This window comes from Onychostruthus taczanowskii, unplaced genomic scaffold (assembly GCF_017590055.1).
Source record: "Onychostruthus taczanowskii isolate IOZ18803 unplaced genomic scaffold, ASM1759005v1 scaffold165, whole genome shotgun sequence".
In the NCBI taxonomy this organism is placed as follows: Eukaryota; Metazoa; Chordata; class Aves; order Passeriformes; family Passeridae; genus Onychostruthus; species Onychostruthus taczanowskii.
Genome location: NW_024498851.1, coordinates 663,547 through 687,371, shown reverse-complemented (window position 1 = coordinate 687,371; position 23,825 = coordinate 663,547). Strand labels below are relative to the sequence as shown.

At 46.5% G+C, this 23,825-nt stretch overlaps 1 protein-coding gene across 1 annotated transcript in view; it reads right to left on the bottom strand.

Moving 5' to 3' along the window:
* Positions 1-15,620, bottom strand: part of CLIP2 (CAP-Gly domain containing linker protein 2) — a 76,821-nt gene extending 61,201 nt beyond the window's left edge. Inside the window, exons 1-2 of the mRNA XM_041399574.1 lie at positions 15,519-15,620; positions 168-386 (exon numbers count right to left, since the gene is read on the bottom strand). Of these exons, the coding sequence (XP_041255508.1) occupies positions 168-279 (112 nt within the window). The 5' untranslated portion in view covers positions 280-386; positions 15,519-15,620. The remainder of the gene's footprint in view (positions 1-167; positions 387-15,518) is intronic.
* Between the last annotated feature and the right edge of the window lie 8,205 nt (positions 15,621-23,825).

Sequence of the window (23,825 nt, the reverse complement as noted above, 5' to 3'; positions counted from 1 at the left end):
CCTGGGAGAGGGAGCCCATTTATCCACCCTGCTACGCTTGCTTTGATCCCTCAGCCCACACAGAGATGGGGAATTTCACATCCCACAGCACCCTAACCCTAATAGCCCACGGCCCCCAGGCCAGGCAGTGCCCTGGGGCGGCTGGTGGCCCTGCATGGAGCCCTCACCTTCTTTGGAGCCAGTGGTGGCAGCGGCTGTGCTGGTCCCTGCTGCCCGTCCCACGGGGCTGGAGTGCTTCCCAGCCCTGCCCGGGATTTTAAGTCCACTTGGTTTCAGCATGATTGCTCTCCTGTATCTCAGGCTGCTGCTGCCAGTGTCTGCAGAGCTGTCCCAGTGTCACTGCTCAGGCTTCTTGATGGTGCACCTCTTCTTCCATGGTCACACACCTGGGGGAGAAGAGCACAAAGGAATCAGATCGAGAATGAGCAGGAGAGCATGGACCAGGCTTCCAAAAAGCAGTGCCCAGCTCTGCCCTCACAGCCCTACAGGAGTCAGAACCTTTCATTTCTTCTCCTATAAAACCAGGGTGGTCATTTCCCTCATCTCCCATCTTCATGTAACATTTTTTTTTGTCAATCTCAAAGTCCTGGGCCAAAGCTGAAACCGCCCGGAGGCATTCAACAGGAATTTAAATACAGAACAAGAATCTAAAGACAGTTTGGGATCTGAGTAACTGAAATGGTTTTGACTGGTTTGAAATCCTAAAGCCTCAGCTCAGCATCTGCCAAGCCTCAGCTGTGCTGTCAGAGCCCTGACAAAAGGCACCACCCTTCTTGCACAGCCCCACCAGCCTCCAAACTGGCAGGGGAAGGAAGGATGAAGCCAGTGTCTGAGATGGGGTTTTCAGCTCCTTTCCTTAAAGACAAATCCAAAATCCTATCACAGTAAAAAGGGCATTTGGCCCTATGGTCAAATGGATTTACAAGAAAATTTGAAATAAACTCCCAAATTTCCTGACACTTAAGCATAACTCTACCAACTACTCATTAGTGAAGTCACAACCCCTCCTTATGTCATTCCCTTCCCAGTAGGCAAATGGAATAAAAACTCCAAATTCCTTGCAAGGATGTTGCATCAACAAGCACATTTTATGACAAGAAAAGAAAAATAAAGGAAATTACTAAGTTTAAAAAAAAGCAGTAACATTCCTAATGGATAAAGAAAAATCATTTAAAAATTGAGCCTATCAGCCAAAAGGAATCTTGAGGCTGGGAGTCAGCAGGCGAGCATGTGGAGGAAAAAAGGTGGCAGCAGAGTAAACCAGGGCCAATGCCAACCTAACAGCAAGGAGAGCAATCCAAGGAGCAGCCAGAAACCAGGGACACTGCTTCCTGGGCAAAGGAAAGAGGCAGCACCCCTGAGAATCAAAGATTTACAGATGCTGCAAGGAGGAATTGCAATAATGGGATGGGAAATGATTAAGGCATGAGTAAGGACTTGAAGAGAGGCTGGGTCAGAGCGAGCAGAGGGCTGGCAGGGCTCCAGGAAAAGCTGCAGGCAGACACAGAGGAGGGAAAACCACAAGGAGAATTCCAAAGCCGTGTTCCTGAGGGCTCACAAATATCTGAAACACCCACGTGCAGTAAGAGTCAGTCATCCTACATCAGCTTAAAGAGCCAGAGAAAGGAGGGATCAGCAGGGACATCCTGGGGAGGGAGCCTGAGCAAGAACCTGAGGGATCAAGGCCTTTTCCCCATGTGTCCAGAAAGGTGCTCAGTACCTGGGCTGGACTCACACACCTGCAGATGCTCAGCACTGGATGCTCCAATCACATCACCCACAGCAGGAATAACAGACAAGAGCAAGAAACTCTTCTTGGGAAGAGAAAAAAACCAGCCTTTCTGCAGCAGAGCTGGGAGGAGCAGCTGTCAGAGCTGGACAGGAGGCTGCAGCTTCCAGCTCTGCTCAGCATAAAACAGGGAGACAAGGAACTGAATGTGGAGGTGAGAAACATGGATCAGCCAGGCTCCTGTTTTCTGTCAGGCCATCAGATGTGGCATCTCCCACCCACTCCATCTCACAGCACACATCTTGCCCAGGGCTGGCTTTGATTTTACGGCCAAAGCTGATTTCTAACTCTTCTGCTGGCAGGTGATGTGCTCCACCTGGAGATCTCCATCCATCACCTCCAGCCTGAAAGTTTGCCCTCTTCACAACTCCTAAATTTACTCATTGTTTGGCCCTACATTTTGGTTACAAGGTTGGATGGTGTACTCAGGATTAAGCTACCAGGGCTACTGGTGCTTCCACACAGCTGGCTGAATTAACCAGGAATGTGGATAAGAAAATAAAAAGACACAAGGCAGGAAAAAACAGCAGTAGAGAAGAATTTCAGTAGGAAAAGGTGCCAGAAAAATAAAAGGATTTTAGAGTTTTTCAATATTCTGCTAGAGAGCTTCTCTGGATCCTTAACTTTGCAGCCAGAACAATATAAACTTTGGGGAACAGTGAATTAGTGTGCTCCTCTATTTTGCTGCTCATCTTTGAGGAAACAGGAACTTCAGTTCATCCTCTCTCCACATCTCATTATCCCTAAAGATCAGCTGTCCACTCCCATCACAGGATATTGTGATATTCTGTTTTTTCTCAGGACAACTGGATATTTTTACACTGGGGACAGAAACAACAGGAAGTGCATTCCCACCACAAAAATATTTCTGCCAGGAATCTTTACACAAACACATTTGCTTTCAACACACTGATGCTAAAACCAAATGAACTCCACAGGCTGCTAATGATGCTCCCCTTGGAACAGACAGATGCTTTTATCCTGAAATACAGCCAGTTCATGGCCACACTCACTGGGGTCACAGTCTCAAAAACCTCTCAAATGTCACTGGGAGTCAGAGCAGATGCCCTGCCTGCTGTGCCCACTGCATGCCAGCTTGTGGGGAGGCTCTGACGGGCAGACTGCTCCATCTGAGGTGCCACTGTCACAAGCTGCAGGCTGGCCACAGCCAGGGACAGCTCCTCAGCACAGCCCTGCACATTCGCCACCACACAGGGAAATAAGCACGAAGTGGAGTAAATTTTACTATAACTGCAGTTTGTCAGTACTGCACAGATAAAAATAAATGTCTGGGTGCTTTTAAAGAAGTCTGTGCGTGCTGCTAGGGACAGATACTCCTTCTCTGCCACCAGTTTCTCCCCCCACTTCAACACAAACATACATGAGCAGATTTTTAGGAAGCTCTGAACACTGAGCTCTTCCAAATGACCATTAGGTCATCCTCACACCCAGAGCAATGCTGCCTGACCCATCCTATCCCACATTAGCTCCTGGCCAAGTGATGCAGCTTTTTAGCTGCAGAAATATCCCTGGCCTGGGACACAGGCCAGCATCTCCACAGGGCACTGCCCTGCTCCATTAGAGATAACAACATGCTCCGAGCTCCTATACAGAACCCTCAGCTTCCCAATGGGCTCTATTAGCATAGCCCTTCTGAAAAACCTGTTTCCAGTTCTTCCAAAAAGTCTGCTTCCAGCAGCAGAGGATGAACACAGGCAGATATGTGGTGTAAGAAACACATGAGCCATTCCTCTTCCCTGGTACTGAAATCAGCCAGAATAGTCCTTAAGCTCTATCCAGAAACTTCAGGGGAACAGAAAATTTCTATTCTCTGTGTGATTTATCATTCCTGTATTCCACCCCATACTACCTGTACAAGCTGCACGCTTTGCCTTCCTGCAAAACCTCATGGAAATATGACTTTCTCCAGATGTACACTGTAAAGAAAACCCCATCTGCTCCTATTCTCAGTGTTATTTATCATCCCTACTCCCCATATTACCTGCACAACCTGTACATTTACCTTCCTGCAAAATCTCATGGAAATGTGACTTTCTCCAGATACACTGTAAAGAAAACCCAATCTGCCCCTCTGGGTACAAAATAAGCTCTGCTTATTTTGTTTTTATTTCTTTTACAAGATATGACAGACAACAAGCATTTTCTAGATCTCTGCTAGATTCCTCCTGCAGTCTTTCCATACTGGGATGAATGATTCTGTCTGTTCCCACAACCAAGAAAAGCATCCCAGGAATGCACACCACCAAACCCTGCTTCAAATGACCAAAATATTTTCTTCTCCATCTTTCCACCAGAAAAGGGGACAAGATTCAGAAAGGGGAATTGTCTTGGGGTGATTTTATGATGATATTTTATTTACTGGTCTGCTTTATGCCCAGAATGTCGGGGGTGTCTTTAGGAGGAGCCAGGCAGGGTGGCAGCCTGGGATGGCTCCGTTCAGTCTCTCTCCAGTGTGCTCCGGGTGGCACTCCGGGGAATGAGAGTCCCACAGGCTCAGATCCGAAAGGGGAACTGTCTTGGGGTGACTTTATGATGATACTTTATGTACTCTGTTAGAAATAGGTTAGAAACTGTTGTAAAATAGCTGATAGATTGTTAAGCATGTACTTTTAGTTTGGTTATGGTAAAAGGGTCGTTATAAGAAATACAGCACTCACTGTAGGGTATCACACCTCAGTGAAGTGCAGCACCCCCAGCCAAACGAGCCGGCCTGCACAGAACTGTGATGGCCAATGGAGCGCCTTAACCTTCATGGAGGTGAAGGATCCAAAAGGAAACCAATCCAAAGGGACAAAAAACAGGATAAAAGGGGATTTTGACCCAGTGAATCCGTGCCACTCCACCTGGAAGCTCAGGGACATCACTGGGGACATCACCGGGGATATCACTGGGGACACCACCAGGGACACCATCGAGGCCACCATCGGGACATCGCTGCTGAAGCAGCCCCAGCGCCGGCGCTGCGGCATCCTCGGCGGGATTGCTCCTGCCCGGCCCAGGCTCCCTTGCTTCAGGCCTTTATTTCATTATAATAAATTATGAAATCACTTTAGTACCGGGAGTCTGGCCTCGTTTTTAACACACTCATCTGCTTCATGCCCAGAATTCTGGGGGTATCTTCAAGAGGAGCCGGGGCGGGCTCGCAGCCTGGGATCGCTTCATTCAATCTCTCTCTCCAGTGTTCTCCGGGTGGCGTGGGCCAGGGAATGTGAGTCTCATAGGTTCAGATTAAAAAGGGGAACTCTCTTAGGGTGCTTTATGATGATATTTTCTGTACCTGTCTGCTTTATGCCCAGAATTTTGGGGGTATCTTCAAGAGGAGCCGGGGCGGGCTCGCAGCCTGGGACCGCTCCGTTCACTCGCTCTCCAGTGTGCTCCAGGGACCCTGCCTTGTTCCTCTTGTTGAACTGGGTTTTTTGCTACCTTGAAGCAAGAGTTTTCTTCTCTTTCCTTCCCCTAGCCTGCAGGCTGTACCGGGAATCCTCCTTTTTGCTTTTTTGTTCCCTTAAACTGTTTCTGCCTTGGCTTGTTTATCTTTTCAGCCCGGCTATCATGGCTCAATCCATGCAAAGACCCTTGCATTATTCTCCAAGAGATTTCTGGGTTTCATCCCCTGATCTCTGTCATTCTCTTCACAATCACTGGGTTTCATCCCCTGACTTCTGTCAGAGCTTCTGGGACTGTGGGTGAGAGCAAACCCACCTCAGAACATCCCTGGAGCCATCCCTGCTTCCCCTCTGAAAACACCACCACTGAGGGCAGAAACCTTCAGGCACTGTAAATGTTCAGAACAGTAGGGGAAGCTCAACATCTCCCTGAATATAAAATGCTAGAGAAGAATGTGATCCCCTGTTCACTGGAGGAGCTCTGCACTCACCTCAATAATCACAAAGAATAAAGGCAAAAAGCTTTCAGAGCCAAATCTGGTGTTCCTTTATTAGGCCATATATAAAATCTTTACTAAAGATACTGGGTTTTTAAAAAGTTATTTTACGTCTTGTTTCTGAGCATTTGGTTGCATCCACTCTGTATTTCCAAGCCTTTCTGCACCTTCCCCACTCCCAGGAAAAAAAGAGATTTTCAGGCAGCAAAGCCCCATGTCCTGGAGTTCTTAGTCCTGGATATATTACTGCCAATGTCCCACTCCGGGGACAACAGCAAATAAAGATTTGGTGCCCCAAGCTCCCAACCTCAGAGCACTGACCACGCTGCAAAGGTGGGTTAGGGATTTCAAGAACAGAATGCTGCCTTGAAGTCCAAATCCAAGGGGCAGACTGGAAGCTCTCAGTGTTGTGTGAAAGGGACAGGAAATGAATCCCATCAGAGGCAGGATATGATAACGCCAAACTGCAGCTTTGCTGATAGAGACAGAGATTATGCTGAGAAGAAAAGGCCATTTTATCTTTTAATTCCTTAAAATGCTCCATCCCATCCAAGGTAATTGTGCCATTCCCTTCTCACTTCTCTGATTAGTTACTCCTGAGAAGCCACCAGAAACCCATTTTTGAAGCAGATTAGGAGCAAATCCTTGCACTTAACTAAGTATAGAGGAAATGAGACACACTCATTTTTAATTAAGGTCAGACTCCTCTTCCAAGAAAATCTTTCTTTCTCCCATAGAGGGAATGGAGACAGAGCACTGCAGGAATGAAAGGAGCATACTGCTCACAGTTACAGGTAGGGAAAACCAGGGAATCCTGTCAGCTATCAGGTTTTTTCTCTCTTGCAGCTGGAGAATTCAAATAGGTTTTCAGCCATAAAGCTTCACTGTCACTACATAATTTCCCTGACAAGTGTGAAGTGTTGTTAACCTCTAGAGAAGGTGTGTTTAGTCTTCTTGCTCACTCAAGTTCTCTAAAAATGGCAGAGAATGCTAAGAGAAAGCCTAGAGGGCTTTTATTTAAAAGCTCAGGTATTTTTAAAACTAATTCTAACCTCTCTGATAGACCAAGCATCCTGTGATTTACTTCTAAAACAAGATTTTTTTTAAAAGGAACAATGTGCAAACCCCTCCTATTGCACTCTAAAAACCACAATGCAAATCCTGAGGCAAAGTGCAGAGAGAAGAAGCCAAAGTACATTCAAGGAAGTCATCTCATAACCTGAGGAGTAATTTATGGGCTGGATGAGCTTGTGCTCCTCACACTGGCAAAATGCCCATTGAGGACTGACACAGCAGATACAACAATTCTGTACGAATTCCAGAGCACAGCTATCTCTGATTTGGGGGGAAAATCCTGGACATGGTGCTGGTTCTGCCTGAGTTTGTGCTCCTAGAGTTCATCCCTGGGGCAGGGGACAGTGTCCCTGCAGAGATCCTTCAGGGGCACGACACCAAAGTTGCAGGCTCACAGGGCAAGGGAACAGAATGTGCACAGAGGTTTCACAGCTGCTGTCCTGCAGGTCAGTTCAGACTTGATTTATCACCACTCTATTCCATTAGAGAAGGAGGCTTTGATAAAATCCAAGTTCCCTATTCACAGAAAGTCTTATTTGTCAAAAACAGCATCTGGAAGAGAAACATGAGGAGAGCAAGCCAAGTGCAGGGAACACAGTGATACATGACACATATATTCCATTATAATGGCTTGGTGTTTTTCTACTAGAGAAACAATTTCTTTAATTAAATATGAGCTATACAACAACCCAGCCATGCTATGCATGCTGTGCAGAGCTGCAGAAGGAGCTGAACTTTTGGAATTTCCTAGCTTTTGAATGCTGATTTAGCACAGCACTAAAGTTCACTCTGCCACTTTATCTGTTACTAACTGGAGTTCAGATGAAGACATATATTTTAACTTGTGCACTTCTATAATCTAACCTCTGCCCTGAACTTTGACTATGAAACAAAACCAGGACCTGGGTCCCTGCTGCCCTGATCTTCCCTTTTTACAAGGCAGGCTCTGCAGACCAGCCTGTCTGATGGCACTGCAGTTGCACCACTTTCAACTTGCAGATGATTTGGTTAATAAAACTAGGATGCAACAAGTTTCTGGTGTACCTTGGGACACACTGGGCTTGCCCCTGAAGTCCTCACTGTGCTCCACTAATGCTGTCCAGTGTTTACACTTTCTAGTGCACCAGGAAAAGGCAGCACGTTAATGCAATCCTTTTTGTGATGGAGACTGGTCATGCCAGCAGGAACCAAAAGAAGCCTTGCCCTGGGCCACTGCAGGTGTAACATCTACTACAGCATCTCCTCAGAACAGCCCCAGTGCAAACACCAGGGGAAGCCTGGCCCTGCCTCTCCACAAGCTGCCAAAACCTCAGGCAGGGATGCAGGACAGGAATACACAGCCCTGCCCCTGCTGCAGCCCCTCTCCATGAGTTCTGGAACCACTGTATGAGATATTTCATTCCAGTTTCAGCCTTTGCTGCCCAGGAAACCCCCCAGCAGTTGCCTGTCCTGATTCATCCAAGCCAGCCTTCTGCCCACATCCCTCCTGTGCCCTTTGCACAACTCTGGCACCTCCCAGGAGACAGCTTTGCCCTGTGCCTGCCTTCTCTGTGCCACTGTGAGCAAGCAGTGCTCCCTCTGAGGAGTCCTGGGACATGAGACTCACCAGTTCTGGGTCATCTCACCTTCTCCAAGCCTCCTCACCTGAACTCAGTCTGCTCTAGACATGGGCACCCAAAGTGCAGGCTGCATCCCAGGAACCTCCCCAGGCCAGGGACAAACTTTATGCCAAATACTGTGAGCTGACATAATCTCATTCCTTCAAACAAAGCAACTGTTCACAAAAGTTTAAAGAATAATTAACCCACCTTCACACTCTGGGCATTAAGATACAACAGCAGGGAAGTAAATAGTAAAAAGCAAACACAGACTATGGTAGAACCAGTTGGGTTGGAAGGGGCCTCTAAAGATCCAACCTGTAATGAGCCCTAGCTAAGATACAGCACTGACAGCCAGGACTCTGCTTCCTCCTGCCACAGGGTCACTGATGTCCTGGCTGCACACAGAGGGATGCTAACAGCACCAGTCTGTCAGCTGAGGGGGCAGAGCAGGGGGCTGCACCACTGCTACCTCTGGAGAGAGCTGAGGTCACCCAACCAAAGACCCTCAGCAGCAGCAGCAAACCCCCTCTCCCCCTGGGACACCAAGTGCCAACCCATCCCCTGCACCCACATCCTGCTCACTGTACTGAGGGCAGCACAGCAGGGCTGGACACAGTTGTTCCCAGAAGCACCACCCTCCTCCTCCTCCTCCCTGCTGATTCACCAGCCCAAACTCAGCTTCCATTTAAGCAGATGACCTCTGGGCTATGTGCATTAGTTGCTGCTTTCTCCTGAGCCTCCCTACAAACACCACCAGCCCTCGCTGACACTGACATATCCACAGAGCTCCCACCACAACCAGTGGTGCAGACAAGGAGAACAGTAACCTGGAGAGTTTTCTTTCAGTCAGTATGTGTCAATCATGGAGTTTCTTAATTTACCACCTGTAACCTCACTCATGTCACACACTCCTCACACAACAGGAGTTTGGATAGCTCGTGGACCTTGAAGTACAAGAAGGAACACACCTTATTCAAATCACACCCCTATCATATTCAAATTACATCCCTATCAATCATAATTTTGGCAAGTTACAATACTGACAGATAAGGTCCAATTTGATATGCTATCTCCTCCTGTCACACAGATCCCTTTTCTGCACACCTCACACCCTGCCTTGCAAAAGCCAATGTTTACTGTGGATTGCACCACGTGGAGAGAGGCAAGGTCCCAGCTCACAGCCTCAGGCACTAAGGCACACCAGCAGCAGAGGATGGCTGCCAGGTCTGGAACACTTGGGGAGGCTGGGATTCAGGTTCTGTGGGGTGAGAGGATAAAACCCCACCCTGTGCAGTCAGGCTGCACAGCAGGTGTGGAGGCTCAGCATGCCCAGCCCAGCAGGACTGAGCCCAGCAGGACCTCAGGGCTGGCAGCAACACAGGGGTTGCACATCCGGGCCAGGCTGTCAGTCCCAGCAGCAGCTGGGTGCTCCACAGCCTGGTTTCAGCCAGCAGCCCTGTCCAGACACTGCCATGCCATTGAGCAGCACACACAGCAGACAAAAGGAGAGGGTCTGGACAAACAGATCCATGCTAAAAATGAGATTTAATTGTTCACATCTCTGGAGAGAAGAGTGATGCACTCAGCCTGCAAGCAGGTAGGCAGGACAGGTGGACCAGCCCACCACACTCCTGGAGTACCACATCTGTTCCAGCTGGAGCTTCAGAGTCACCACGTGGCCCTGGCTGCTCCTTCATTCTCACAGAAACAGGCTCTTTCTGTACCACCAATGCAGGCAAGGCCACAATCATGATTTTGTACAGAGATCAAGATTTAATCTCATCTAGCCAAGCAAGTACAGTGCCCTTACAACAAGCAGCCTCCCTATGTCAATGCAGAGCAGTGGCACAAGATCTCCAACTCAGACTGGTCATGTTTCAGCCAAAAAGGAAGAGCAAAAGCTGAGCTGTCACTTCTAACAATGGCAATCACATCTGCTGGCACCCTAAGGCAGAATGCATCACAGCACTCCATAAACCTGAACCACATGATCACCAAAAAGCACCATTTGACTTTGACATTTCCATGTAAGTGTGCTGGAAGTTCTCCCACGCCTTCCCAGCACCTAGCCAACGTGCTTTGGGGAGATCCAGAGACAAAAAAAGAAACAGTGGTTGCAGATGCTTCAGAGACATCAAGGTTAAGCTTGCAAGAGGCATTGATATTGCCAGTAGAGTTTACTAGAAATATACATAAATATATGTACACATATAAACAAAGTTTTCCTATGAATGAGACTCAGCAAGTTCAAAAAGCTACTCCAGAGGCCCCAGTAAAAGCCCACATAAACAGACAGATAAAAGAGTGAAAGGCAAAACATCCTTCCTCCAGCAGGCATCCTCTGTCCCAGCAGCATTTCCACACAAGCCTGCATTTCTGTGCCACACTGTCCACCATTAAATCTCCATTGGGGATGGCTGGTGGATGGGTCATCAGCTGAACATGCCAAACTTACCAGCTGGGAAACAAAAGTCCAGAGGGGAAAAAGGAAAAAAAAGGCACTTATGCAAGGTTGCAGACTGACCTGCTCCAATTTGCATAGCAAGGATTTCAGTTACAAAACAAATAGCTAAATGTTAAATATAGCCAAGGAGGAGGCTTTATTCACCAGGGCCAGCTTCATGCTGATAGGAGCCACAGAGGTAGCACAGTACATGACATAAACCAGCCAAATATGAGGCTACAAAGCCCACTGAACACAACTGGAGGGGCCTCTTTCTCTAGGGGGGTTTGTTCTGCAGCCAGGACAGTCCCTGCAGCCAGGGGAGGCACCTGCAGGCCATGAATGTGAGTGTTCACAAAGGATGGGAAAGTCTCGTTTGCTTCAGCAGGCAGCTGCTTTCTGTGCCTGTCAGGCTACTGAAGAGTTTCCAGTGCTAATTACAGAACACAGAAGTTGTCAAAGCATGATGCAACTGAGAAATAGGGGAGGAATATGCCAAAGGAAGAAAAAGAGAAAAAGAACAGATCAGCCAGAGAAATCCTTTGTCAGAGACTATGTCAGAAGCTGGTGCCTCAGGCTGGGAGCCTTCCCTGCCCCAGCAGAGGATGTGCTGCAAAAGGAGTTCCTGAAATTCATGCTGCAAAATTGTTCAAAAGAAGTTCATGCTGCAAAAGAAATTGTTGCTTTTTGTCAGTGAAACACCTTTTCCCTTTGTACAGACAGGCAGATAATAGGCACAGTGACAATGACAACAACAAAACAAAGGGGAAGACACGCACTACAGAAAACAGTTCACACCCAGCCAGGCTGCCCAGAGAGGCTCTGAAAATTCCTGCATTGCTACGTTACTCTTTGAAAAATAAAAATCTTCAAAGCTCTGCCTTGAATGACAGGTGAAGACAGATCCAATCTGGAACAGACAGATGGATCCAATGATTTCTTGAAGTTTCTGTGAAATCTTCCCAGGGTAACCAATATCCACGTGGTCTTTACTACACTATGCAAGTTATTCAGTAAAATAAAACAGAATTAATTTTGACCAAGAGCTCTGGCACAGGCAATACAATTTAATTTGCATTACCTTTTTAAAGGAAGCATGTGTGAAAGCACAGGAAAGGGATTTATAAGGAGCAAAAAGGGATTTAAAAGATCCAGGATCCACATACCCAACATTCCCAGAGCATTTCATTCACAAACCTCAAAGGAGGTCAGAATTACAACACCCTTTTTGGATCTGGGAGCAACAGATAGAAAGAAATTATTTTTCTCAAGACTTCTGAAAAAACAGTGGCAGAGATGGCACCACTATCTCCCTGAATATCTAACCCATCAAAGCACTTGGGAAGTCCTTCTGGAGGGTCTGTTTTATAGACACACAGTATAAATATTTTCAAAAATAATAATTCAGCTTTCACAGGCACAAATGGAATTATCAAGGGAATCAACAGCAGAATTCAGAGCATAAACTCTCAAAATAAACCAAAGTTTAGAGTCCCTTTGTGCTTCAGCAGACTGGGATGAGGAGATGGAGACTCCATGACAGGCTCAGAAACTGCAACATGGAATTTTGCCAGTCTGTGCCACATTCCTCTGCAATTATGCAGGTGATGAAACATTAGCTCAATACAAATAAATAACTGAAATGAAAATATAACTTAATTTCAGTGCCAGTTCAAGTCAGCACCATATTTAATTCCATCATTCTGAAGTCAAAAAACCCAAAAAACAAAAAACCAAAAAATATTTAAAAGTTGGCTTTATTTCTTCACACATCTTTCTTTGCTTATGCTGCATCTGAGCCAGCCATGGCTGTTTTATAGACACAGTTTCACTTATTTAGAATGGGATAATAAAAACTGTACCAGTGTATGGGAATGATTTCCAAAAGGTCTAATGCAGAAACATTGTAGTTTGCTGTAGGTTTTATTTAAAAGGGGTTTCAACAGGATTTTTTTTCAGGAATAGCAGAAAGTATCAGTCACATGCACAGAAGTAATTTTTCCACAACAAGAGCTACTGCACAATCGTATAAAAGCAAGAAATTAAATCCAGCTATGAGGGAAGTGCATTTGCTTTGTCCTGCTCAGCATCAACACTCCACAGAGCACACAGACTGCTCTCAGCAGAGCAGGGAAAGGCTCCAAGAGCACGGGGGTGCTGCAGAAAGAGACTCTGTACAATGGTACACTGAGAATTCTGTGTGTCCCACCAGTGTCAGCCACGGAGAAAGAGCTTCCACGTGGGATAAGACAGAGAGGACCCACAGGGAAAAAACAGGAATGGAGCAGGGCACAAAAAAGATCAAGCCCAATTCCTTACTCTAACCTGGGATTCTGGAGTGAGCATGGACAGTTCATCTTTATTCAGCAACTTAACGTGGTTGTTTTAAAAAACTGACCAGTAAAACAAAGCCCAAGTCATGCTGGAGTCTGACATCACCAGCACTATCATCCAAGGTGCTCTCCCTGGACAACACGACCTGAAATTCTACCACAACCACCACAAGAACAGTGATAAAAGAATAACAGCCAGAGACTGATTATTGGGGGCATTTAAGTCAGCAAGAGAGGAAAAAACAGTGCTTTCAACCCATGTCAGCAACTTCCTTGGTCATTCTTGAGCCCTTGGGAGATGGAGAGGAAAAGAGTCACAAGGTATTTATAAAAGGCATCCATGAAAAAAGAGATCTCTCCATAAATACCTACAGATAGCTCTATAGATAAGTGCACACCAGTGTCTAACACAGGCTAGCAACAAGTCACATTCAGGCCTAGCTATCCATACCTGGCCTTTCCCAGAGCTCTAAAAGTATATAAACCTTTCCCAGAGCTTTAAAAGAATCTAAACTTTGCCATGCATTGTACTCTCTGCAAAGTGGTACCAACACCATGTACCTGGGGTATGCAACTCGCTTTATACACTGTCTCTTGTCCTCTCCAGAATTATAAAACACCCTCTCAAAAAAACCAAATTAATTTCCCCAAGTTTCATGGACAGAGGCAGCATTTTGATAAATAAACCAAACAGCCTCAATCAGGAGGTGGAACACACGCCTGGACCCATTTTAACCACCCAATAACACAATGGAAGAATCAACCTGGATCTCCTTACAGAGCCACATGCCTTGGTACCAAAACCCCCTCTTTGGGTTCTCCATCACTTCTTCTGCCAAACCAAAAAGCACAGGTGGGGATGAAGAGGAAACACAGCAGGAACTGCTCCTTGCTAGACAGATTATGGCAGCCTCCAAGGCTCGAGGAGCCCACACCAACCTTGGCCTATAATCCCATCCACACTGATTCTAAGAGCATCTCCTGAGAAAACACATGAGGTCTCCCTTAACTGAAGGCAGCCCCACATCTCTGTTCCTGAGATGACAGACAGGCTCCAGCACAGCCTCTCCCTGCTGTGCTGCAGTGGCTGCTGCTAACGTTGTCACTTGTGCCACGTCTCGGAGCTGAGCCTTTGAAGTCCTGTACTCCCAGAGATTTCTGGTAGGCAGTGACAACTTTCATGAGAACACAGCTGTTTGATGCAGACTCCCTCCTTCCTAATCCCTGGCAGGCTCTAACAGCAGGCAGGTAATTTCTTAAAATGCTGTATCTCACAGCAGCTGTAAGACCAGGAGCTGCACTACGTTCAAAGGCATCGCCACACCAGCAATGACAGACCCGTGCTGATTACCGGGGCTCTCTCGGAGCACTGATGGGGAGAGGAATGCTCTTACCAGGCAGCTGGGCAGAGGCTAAGGCCAACAAGCCTAGCCAGGCACCCCAAATATATCTCTGTCCATGTGCAGACCAGTTCTTGAGTTGCAAGTCACCCTCAAGGAAACACTTCTAGCCATCAGTAATGGATGGACGGGTGAAACTTGACATCCATTCCAGCAGGATGAGTTTCTGAGACAAGGTTTGTAGGCCTGTGAGAATGATGCTCAGCAGAGCAGCAAATAACACTCGGTGCTGACACAGTGCTTTGTCTCCCAGCGCTTCCAAAACGCCGCTGCAGCCTCTCTGGATGCTGTGGAGATAACAACTCCTGCCTCTGCCTCCATCCCTGGACGCTGCCCCAAACACCCTTTGCTGTTTCAGGTCAGGAGATGCCAGGGGCAGAGCCCTCCTGCCTCTGCCTGGCTGCTCATGCCAATGTCAGCAGCTCAGCCTGGGCCTTCCTCAGAAGCACATCTCGCACCAGACAAAAACCCCACATCAGATCCTGCAGGATGTGGTTCATGTCAATATCTGAATCGTTAAATAAGAAAAACCGAGCGAGTACACTGAGCCCGGCAAGCACTCAAGCCTCCCAAAGACAAAAGACAAATTTCCTCCCATTCCGAACCCAAAACTCGCTGGGCACCGAGGCACGGATGCTGACACCCCCTCCCACCTCCGTCTCCATGGCACCGGGCCGCTCCGGGCGCGCCTTTGCCGTGACCCAGGCGCGGGGAGCGCGCACCCGCGCCCGCCCGGAGCTCTCGGGGGTGCGCGCCCCCGCAGGCCGCGCCCGCCCGGAGCCCTCCGCCGCCCGCGGTGCCGGCGAAGCCGCACGGGATGCCCGGTGCCTTTCCCAGCCCAAGGACAATGCCGCCCATCGGTTCCGAGCGGCGCATCCCCGCTGCCCGAGCTCCTCCGCACCCTCTCCATCCCTCCATCCCTCCCTCCTTTGTTGTGCCGCGGCTGGCCGGGCGCTGCCCGCTGTCCCCCTTACCCTGGGCTGCCCGCGGAGCGGGGCAGGGGGCTCGGTGCCCCGCAGGATCCAGCCCGGCCGGCAGCCGCCCTGCCACTCCCTGCGCGGCCGAGCCGGGAGCCGGAGGAGGGATCTGGGCGGCGGCTCGGGCGGCGGGGGCGGAGGAGGATGCGGGGCCGGCTCCCCGCTCGCTGCCGCTCCCGGCTCACGGCCGGGCCCACGCGAACAAAGGGGCCGGTCCGGGGCCGCCCCGCGCCGAAATCCTGCTGGTTGCCGGGCCCTGGCGCCTCCCGGAATGGGGTGGAAGGGTGGAAAGGCGGCGCCGAGGCTCCTCCTGGCTGCCCGCAGCCCCGAGCGCCGCTGCCCTAAAATCCGAAATAATCGTAAAATCGCCTTTTGCTCGCTGGAGCCGCCGCCTCCCTCCCCGCGGCTCTGGGAAGGAAGAGCTCTCCAGGCACACCTGGATTTTGGTGGTAGCGATTTTGATTGATACGAGAAGGGAAGGGCAGGAAGAGCTGGCGGTGCTTCCCGTATAAAAAAAGGAGAGACCCCTAATTAGCCAGAATTTAACGGGGAACGCAGCAAAGAGAACACACCTGCAGCCTCGGGAACGCGTTGATTCAAAGCAAGGACGGCCAGGCTGAGGTGCTGACCATCCCTTGGCCTTCACCACGTCCTGCTGCTCCCTCCCGGAGCCGTGCCTGGGCTGACATGCACGGAGATACAACGAGCGGGGCCATGCAATCCTTCAGACTGGAAAACCCCTTTAAGCTCACGGAGTCCAACCACTCCCCCAGCACTGACAAGGCCACCGCTGCTCCGTGTCCCCAGGTGCTAATTCTGCACATCTGTTAAATCCCTCCAGGGATTGTGACTCCACCACTGCCCTAGGCAGCCTGTGCCAGGGCTGGACAACCCTTTTGATCAGGAAATTTTCCACAATATCCAATCCAAACCTCCCCTGGTGCTACTAGAGGCTGTTTTCTCTTGTTCCCTGGGAGCAGAGCCTGACCCCACCTGGCTGCACCTTCCTGTCAGCGAGTTGTGGGGAGTGAGAAGGGCCCCACTGAGCCCCCTTTTCTCCAGGAAAAGGAGCACCCCAGCTCCCTCAGCCACTCCTCATCAGACTTCCATGCCAGACCCTTTGCAGCTCTGCTGCCTTTCTCTGTACATGTTCCAGCACCTGTGCCCTGCAACTGCCTCCCTAATTTAGACAGGAGTGTCTAAATTAGTGCTTTGCACAAGGGTCATAACTCTACTCAGTGTACTTCATTACCTCTACAGACACCCACATTACCCAAGGGGCAGCCCAGGATATTTTGCACATCAGATGCTGGGGTGGAAGGCCCCAGGGTATGCAGAAACAGAGGAGGCTCCCACCCAGCAGCAATCCCCAGATTTGCTGCTGTGACGCTGCTCTGTTTTGCCTGCAGGAGCCAAAAAAAGCAGAGATAGAAATGAAGGAGGTGCAGGCACCAAAGCAGAGAAGAATGGAACTGAGGTCAACTGGGCATCACCCAGAATATGAGATTTGACAGTCCTGGCTTTAGCAAGATGATCCAGTCCCAGGAGGCAGCTGCAGACATCCTCATTTTTCATCTTGCAGAGAGGAAGCCAAAGTAAGAAGTGAAATGGCTGGTCCAAGCCAAAAATAGAACCTGAAGCACCTGACTTCAACGCCTCTGCTTCAACTGCTAGTTAGCTGTAATTCCCTGACATTTTCCTACATCCAAGCTCAAGTCATTGCTTTGCAGTCTGTATACAAGAATTTTTGTCTCCTCTCCAATCTATAGTTGCCTAGGGAGACAGTATGGTGCCAGGAGAAAAGTGAGATGAGAAGGTGCCTATTGAATCAGGCTTGGGCTCCAACAGGACTTCTCACTTCTCCATCCAGCTCCACCCCTGATTTGCCAGCTCAGTCAGTCCCTGTCCTTAGGTCCAAGTCTCTTTCCTTATTCAAGTGGTGGTAGAGCAATGATGGTGACCTCCCTCTGTGACACTAACAAGAAGCATTATGTGCAGACATGCATTTGGTAAGGAGGAGTATAAATTTAAAGTTCAGAAAAAAAAAAATCCTCTTTAATATTTTCAGGTGCTTCAGGGTAGGATTTCAAATCAAGAATTGCTTAGAAGTTAAACCTCATTTTTGATCAATTGTACAATTTTATGCTCAATTTTATGTACAGTAACTTGTTCTCAGTACAAATGACTTCCACATAAATGTTTAAATTACAGCCCTGTTCTACATGACAAAGAAGGTCAGCAGGTCTGGGGTTATATTTTGCCTGCAAAAGGTACGTGGTTCCCACAGCAGCTCTGGGGGGAGAATCAAGCCCACTGCCTTCAATACGATGAAGCTAGAAAAAAGTTCACAGCTCTTACAGTCATTCCCTTGAATCATTTTGACAAATCTGCCTCTCTGCTAAACTTTCTCTAGGGAATTTCCAGGGAGAGCAAGAAAGATCATGCAGGGACAGAGCTCTGGCAGTGATGTGGCTGAAGTGCCTGTAGATTTGAATTTGTGTCTTCTATCAAGTGCTCTCCCACAAAGCTGTCCCTCAGCTTTTGTTGCACCTGCTTGTCACAAAGCTTCAGGGTGACTACAAATGTTGAAATGCCATCATCCCACAGACACTACTATTTCCCAATAACCATTTCTTTATTCACAGGGGCTTATGTGCAGGCAAAGAACTCCTCACTGATGTCCCAGACACGGGAGAGCACAGGAGACACGTAAGTTTTAGCCTTGTTAATTTTACACAAGTGAGCAGAATAATGACTTTAATTAAACCATTATGTGTACAGAGCTGATATGTAATCTCTGACATCTCTGGGCTATCACATTTGCCTGATAATACTCTCTACTACCCTCTTGTCTTCTGTGATATGATATATATCTTGTTTTGAAAAGTGGCTTCTCACAGATAGGCAAAACTGTCTCCACTTGACTGATCCATTTCTGGGATTTGACAAGTATTTGCATTAGCTGTTGGGATCTCTAAAAAACTTCACTGCTGTTTTCTTTTAAATTACTCTGACAGAAGCATTACACAGACAATGTAATGTAAAAACCAAGGGAATACTCATGCCTGCATCTAGGGAAACAAAAAGAGCAAACATTTTGTGTTTTGCTGTTATCTACATTGTTTAAATAGACACAGACAAAATGTTCAAGTACCTTTCCATTTTATTTACCAGCATTAGAGATAAAGCACCTCTCTGCAAAGAACTGATGAGACACTCAACTTGTCACATACCAGTAAGTTACCCACCCTAATGCCCAAATCCTTCACTTGTTCCCCAAAGGCTACAACCTTTTAAGGATGACAGTTCACATAAAGGCCACATGAAGGGATGGCATCAAGACCCCAGGTGCCAACAAGGGCTTGAGTTAAATCCCTTCATTCTTTTCCCTACCACAGGCCTACAAATCCCTGCCTATGAACTGTGGGAATTGAGTGGTGGCAGAAACTATATTTGAAAGCATTGCACAACTTCATTACTGTCAGCTTTCAGTTATGTGATTTCCAGCACCTCAAAGGTGCAGCTGCAATGACAGTGTAAGTCCTACTGTTCCTTCAGGCTGACACTATAAAGAGCCTTCTGCATCTGGGGGCAGAACACAAAATTCCAGCATTGGTGGGAGGAACAAGATTAAAGCAGTGATCTAAAGACAAGCTGTTTTTTTCCTTTGATTACAGAGCTGCTGAAAGACCTTCTTATCTTGAGGATCAGTGGCTGCTTTAGGCCTTACTCATGCCAGGCCAAGACTAAAGTTCAGAAACTTCTTATAAACAGTCTTTAAATTAAGATCTTGCATGGTTGCAATGATTCAGCCAAGTGGTGGCATATTTTCAGGCATTTGTTATCTGACCCAGAGCCACCACAGAGCCTCTAATATCCAGCAGATTCTGTTGTGTCTAGATAGGTGAGAGAAACCTCTCATCCTCAGACATTTATATCCAAGCCAGCTGTCTAGGCTTTCTGTATAATGAGTGCAGAGGAACAGGCACTGGGGTAGAATTCCCCTCATGGTACTGCAGGCACCTAAAAGGGATGAATTGCTCTCTAATGATGCTCTCTTCCATCCATGAATTAAAGAGATATTTGAGAACTAGCCAAATGAGGTGTTTAAAGTTAAGTGATGTGAATCCCACTCATCTCCCTTCCAGAAACACCCAGCACAGCTGATGGAGCTTGTTTGGGTACACACAGCTCAGAGGTGTGTGCTGGGGACACTCTTGTCTGAAGGCCTCACTTTGTTCTGTTTCACTGGAAGAAATGAGACTGCTGGATTCAGCTGTCTCAGGTTGAATTCAGGATTCAGGAACCCAGAATTCTGCATGGGCAAGGTCTGGCTCCAGGACCCTTTAGGGGAACACACGTGGCTTGTGCAGTGTGCTGGGAAGTGCTTTGTAAAAGACTTTCTACCAGCTGACTTCTGTGAGTTCCTGTATATTTCTTAACATAAAGGGAAGTGTGGGTAGAAATATGTTGAAGGATCATGGCAGTTCTCATTAATTATGAAGATCAAGAGGAGCTCTTACTGCTTTTTTAGTGTGTTTCCTATACTGAAATTAGAGCATTAGCTGTTAAACTCCAACCATCAGTATAATGTCATCATCAACACAATCTAGTTCCTGTTGTTCCACATTTTGAAAGTAAACTACCTTGCTGCAGTAGCAGTGATTCTGAGGAATGTGGGACAGCACTCCACACAAATACAAACCAGTAAGATGGATCACTCTGCAGAATTGAAGAAATAGTGCCATTTTCATCACAAAGGCTGTTTCCTGCCCATGAGCCCAAAGGCACGTGGATGTTTACAGAAATTCAGCATCCATTAAGTGGAGGCCTTCTGAAATTCTGTGTTTGTCCAAATACCCTATGCAAGTTCACACTGGCAGTGGAGAATTTGGAATAGCTCTTTTATTAAGTCAGTAGATTATCGTCAGTCTTTCATCTGAGGATGAAACTCCTCTTTACAGATGAAGTAAATGAGTCATAGAGAGAAGAAATAATATCTGTGAACATAGCTGTTCATTCAGCTGAAACAGAAATGTGTTGGTTGACATCTGCATTTCAGAGTCAAACATCTACAGCTAAGCATGACTGAAAAAAGCAATACAGGAGGATCAGAGCATGGAGAGACTGAAGGGAGATTTGGAAGTAATGAGCATAACATCTTATTCAAGGGTGGCAGGGAACAACACAGCAAAAAACCAGAGGTTAAGTAGTGAACAAACCATTCCAGCATAGTACCCTGTATTTATTTTCTCTGTCATTGTCCCAAACCTTGTTGCTTGTCTAAATCAAGACTAAAGAGCAGACTGCCCTTTTAGTTCATTCTGATCTTTGAAAATTAGTTCATTTTCAAAGATCAGAGCAATTGCCAATTGCACTCACCCAGGCTGGCATAGAGATAAAAGAGACTTGTAAGCCTCCTGACCTCAAAGGTGAGCAAAAACCACCTTATTTTGTAGACTTGGAGTCAAATTTGAGAGGCATAAGTTTATTGTCCAAAGGCCCCTCTAACACACAGAACCAGGTAACCAGATCCTGGGCATTATCACATTCTTCACTCAGTTCATGCACTTCTTTATACACATTCAATCCAGGGAAGAAAACCAACCTTAGGGCTTCCAGTGTGGTTCCTACAGTCTAGTGATTAGCTGAAGCATAGCCTGTTTTATAAATCTCTGATAATTCCCTGTATAGTTCCATGTGTCCTCCAAAAAGCAGGGAGACAAAGATCTACCATAATGGGGCAACTCTGCATTTTTCCAGCTGTCAAAGCATCATGGGCATGCCTGCAAACTCTCCAAGCTCAGTCTCTGTGCATTGCAAATCAAAATTCCTTCTGGATCAATATTTTTCACTGGATGTCAAAAAATTATTCCCTTCTATATAGCTCTTCTTGTTGTCAGCAGGGGTGTCAAGATGCATTGTGTTCTTTGACCTCATCAAATAAGTTCTGTAACAAATTGGAGCCAGCCTGTACTTTGTGAGAAAAAAGAAAAAAGCTGTTTATTTCCATGTTGTTTGGGCCTTGCCACAAAGACTATTTTAGACCCAAAAGAAGCACCAGATGTTTTCTAGCAGAGCTACAGAATGTGCTGTGAGAGGCAGGAGAATCCTGTTTCCTTTTCATGAACTGGAGCATGTTAGAAGATCAAAGCTGAGGGACAGGAGCCAGGATGAAAATATTTCCTATCTCTGTCCAAGACTTCAAAAAAGATTTCAGTACCTACAACCAAAGCTGTGTTTAATGGGGAAGGGGAGGGAAATGAGGCTTCAATTTTGACACTTAAGCCAGGTTTTTAAATGTCGTCAGCAGGCAGTGTCTGGACATGGTTTGGATTGCTGCTGTGGCTGTGGGCACTGAAACATCCAGTTCAGTTTCTCAGCCTTTCATTCTCCAGAAAAGCAAAACTATCCTTAAAAAGTCTCTGACACTGTAATTTAACATAAGGAACCCTTTTCCAGAAGATCCCAAGGCACCCAAGGAACAATCTTTGTAACAACTTGCAGATGAGAAAAATGGAGCATGAAGGCCCACGGTCCCATGCAGGATCACCTCCAGCCCACTGACTGCCAGTCACTAAAGCAGCCAGCTGGTCCCAAACAGGTTTGTGTACTGCCTGGGATGTAAGTCTCACAGTAAGGAGCTCTGCCAGAGCTCTATGAGAGGTGTGGAATAGTAGCAATTTTCCTGTGTAAGGCACGAGGAGTCTGGAAAAGGCTGTTAACAGTACAAATAACTGCCCTCTGCTTCCTGCCAAAAAAGGGATACTTTTAATTAAGGAGAGGTTTCAACCAAAGACATGTCAGACCTAATTTAAATACCACAGTAAATGGCAGAGCATAAACCAGCCCAAACCCTCAGTGCATCATGTCTCAGTACTGATGGAATAGGCTGTTATCCTGGCACCAGGGGAGCACTGCAGAACCATCCACTGATCCCTGCTGTCAGTTCTCAGTAAGATGGTAAAAGGTGTAAAGAAAAGGTTTATTTTAAAAAAAGAGGTTATTTTTTAATGCAGAAATATTATAAAAATGTTTATAAAAGGAGGTTATTTCTTTATGCAGAAAAATTATGTCCTGTGACAGGAGAGTAGCAAGATGCCCCAAATGACCTCACTCACCAACTGGATATTGCTGCAGGGATTGCCAGGAGCAAAGGGCAGCCTTGACTCCCAAAAATCCCAGCCTTACTAAAACAGATGTAGAAAGGTTGAGAAAGCTTGACCCTTTGCCAGGTGTTCATTTTCATTTTAGAATGTTTATTACAGAAAATCCTTTATAACATGGATTTTGGCTGTCAAATGCTGTGATATAACCCAGATCCAGGAACCTGCACACTTCTTCAGTTTCCTGTCAATTTAATTGTATTAATTGCACTACATGAACTACATATGTACCAGTAAGAAAGAATTACTGTGAAAATGCAGCCAGTGTGGCATTCTATAGAGCACAGCAACACATGAGAATTGGATTCTAATCCATTTTTTGGTTTTACTGCTGGTGTAAAATGAAAATTCCCTCCATGTCAACAACTGCTTTCACAACAGCAAAAGAGAAACAATGATACTAACCTGATCTATAAAGTGCTTTAACTCATCAGAATTAATATGGAAGGCACACATTAAAATAGCTAATGCTGCCTTCTCTGTTCCAGTCCTAAGTACTGACAGATAAGTTCAATATAATATACAACAAATATGAAATTAATAAGTGAAAAAACCCAAATATAAAGCTAATAAGTGGGAAAGTACAATTAAGGTAAATTATCCTGTGGAATTCAATGCCAGAATATATTAAAGGCAATTAACATAGTTATATTGCAGCAGTAACAATGTTAATTCTAATTAAAATGTAAAAGTATGAGACAACTCAACTCTTGAAGAAAAGTAAACTTCTCTGACCAGATTCTATGACTGTTGTATATCACACTTGAGGTTTGTTTCTCTTTTCTTTGAGCCTGTGGTAACAGTGAGCTTCTCAAAGGGCTGCTTGCCTGAACAGGCATCTGGCCTGTTCCAGTCAGTAATTCACCTGCACCTTTCATTTCACATCCTTTGCAATACTTCTGAGAATGTTTGTGGTAACAAAACAGAAATAGCAGGTTACTATCTGAGATGTTTATTGAAGAAAGAAATAAGAAATTAAAAGAACCTTTATTTTTTGTATGCAAAACACAAATATAAATTAAGCCATGTAATGCCCATTTAGCATGCTAAGAAAAGAGATGAAGATACTTACAAACTGGGATTAAGATGTCATGGAAACGGCTGTCCTCCCAACAGACTGAAATTTGTTTATTTATTG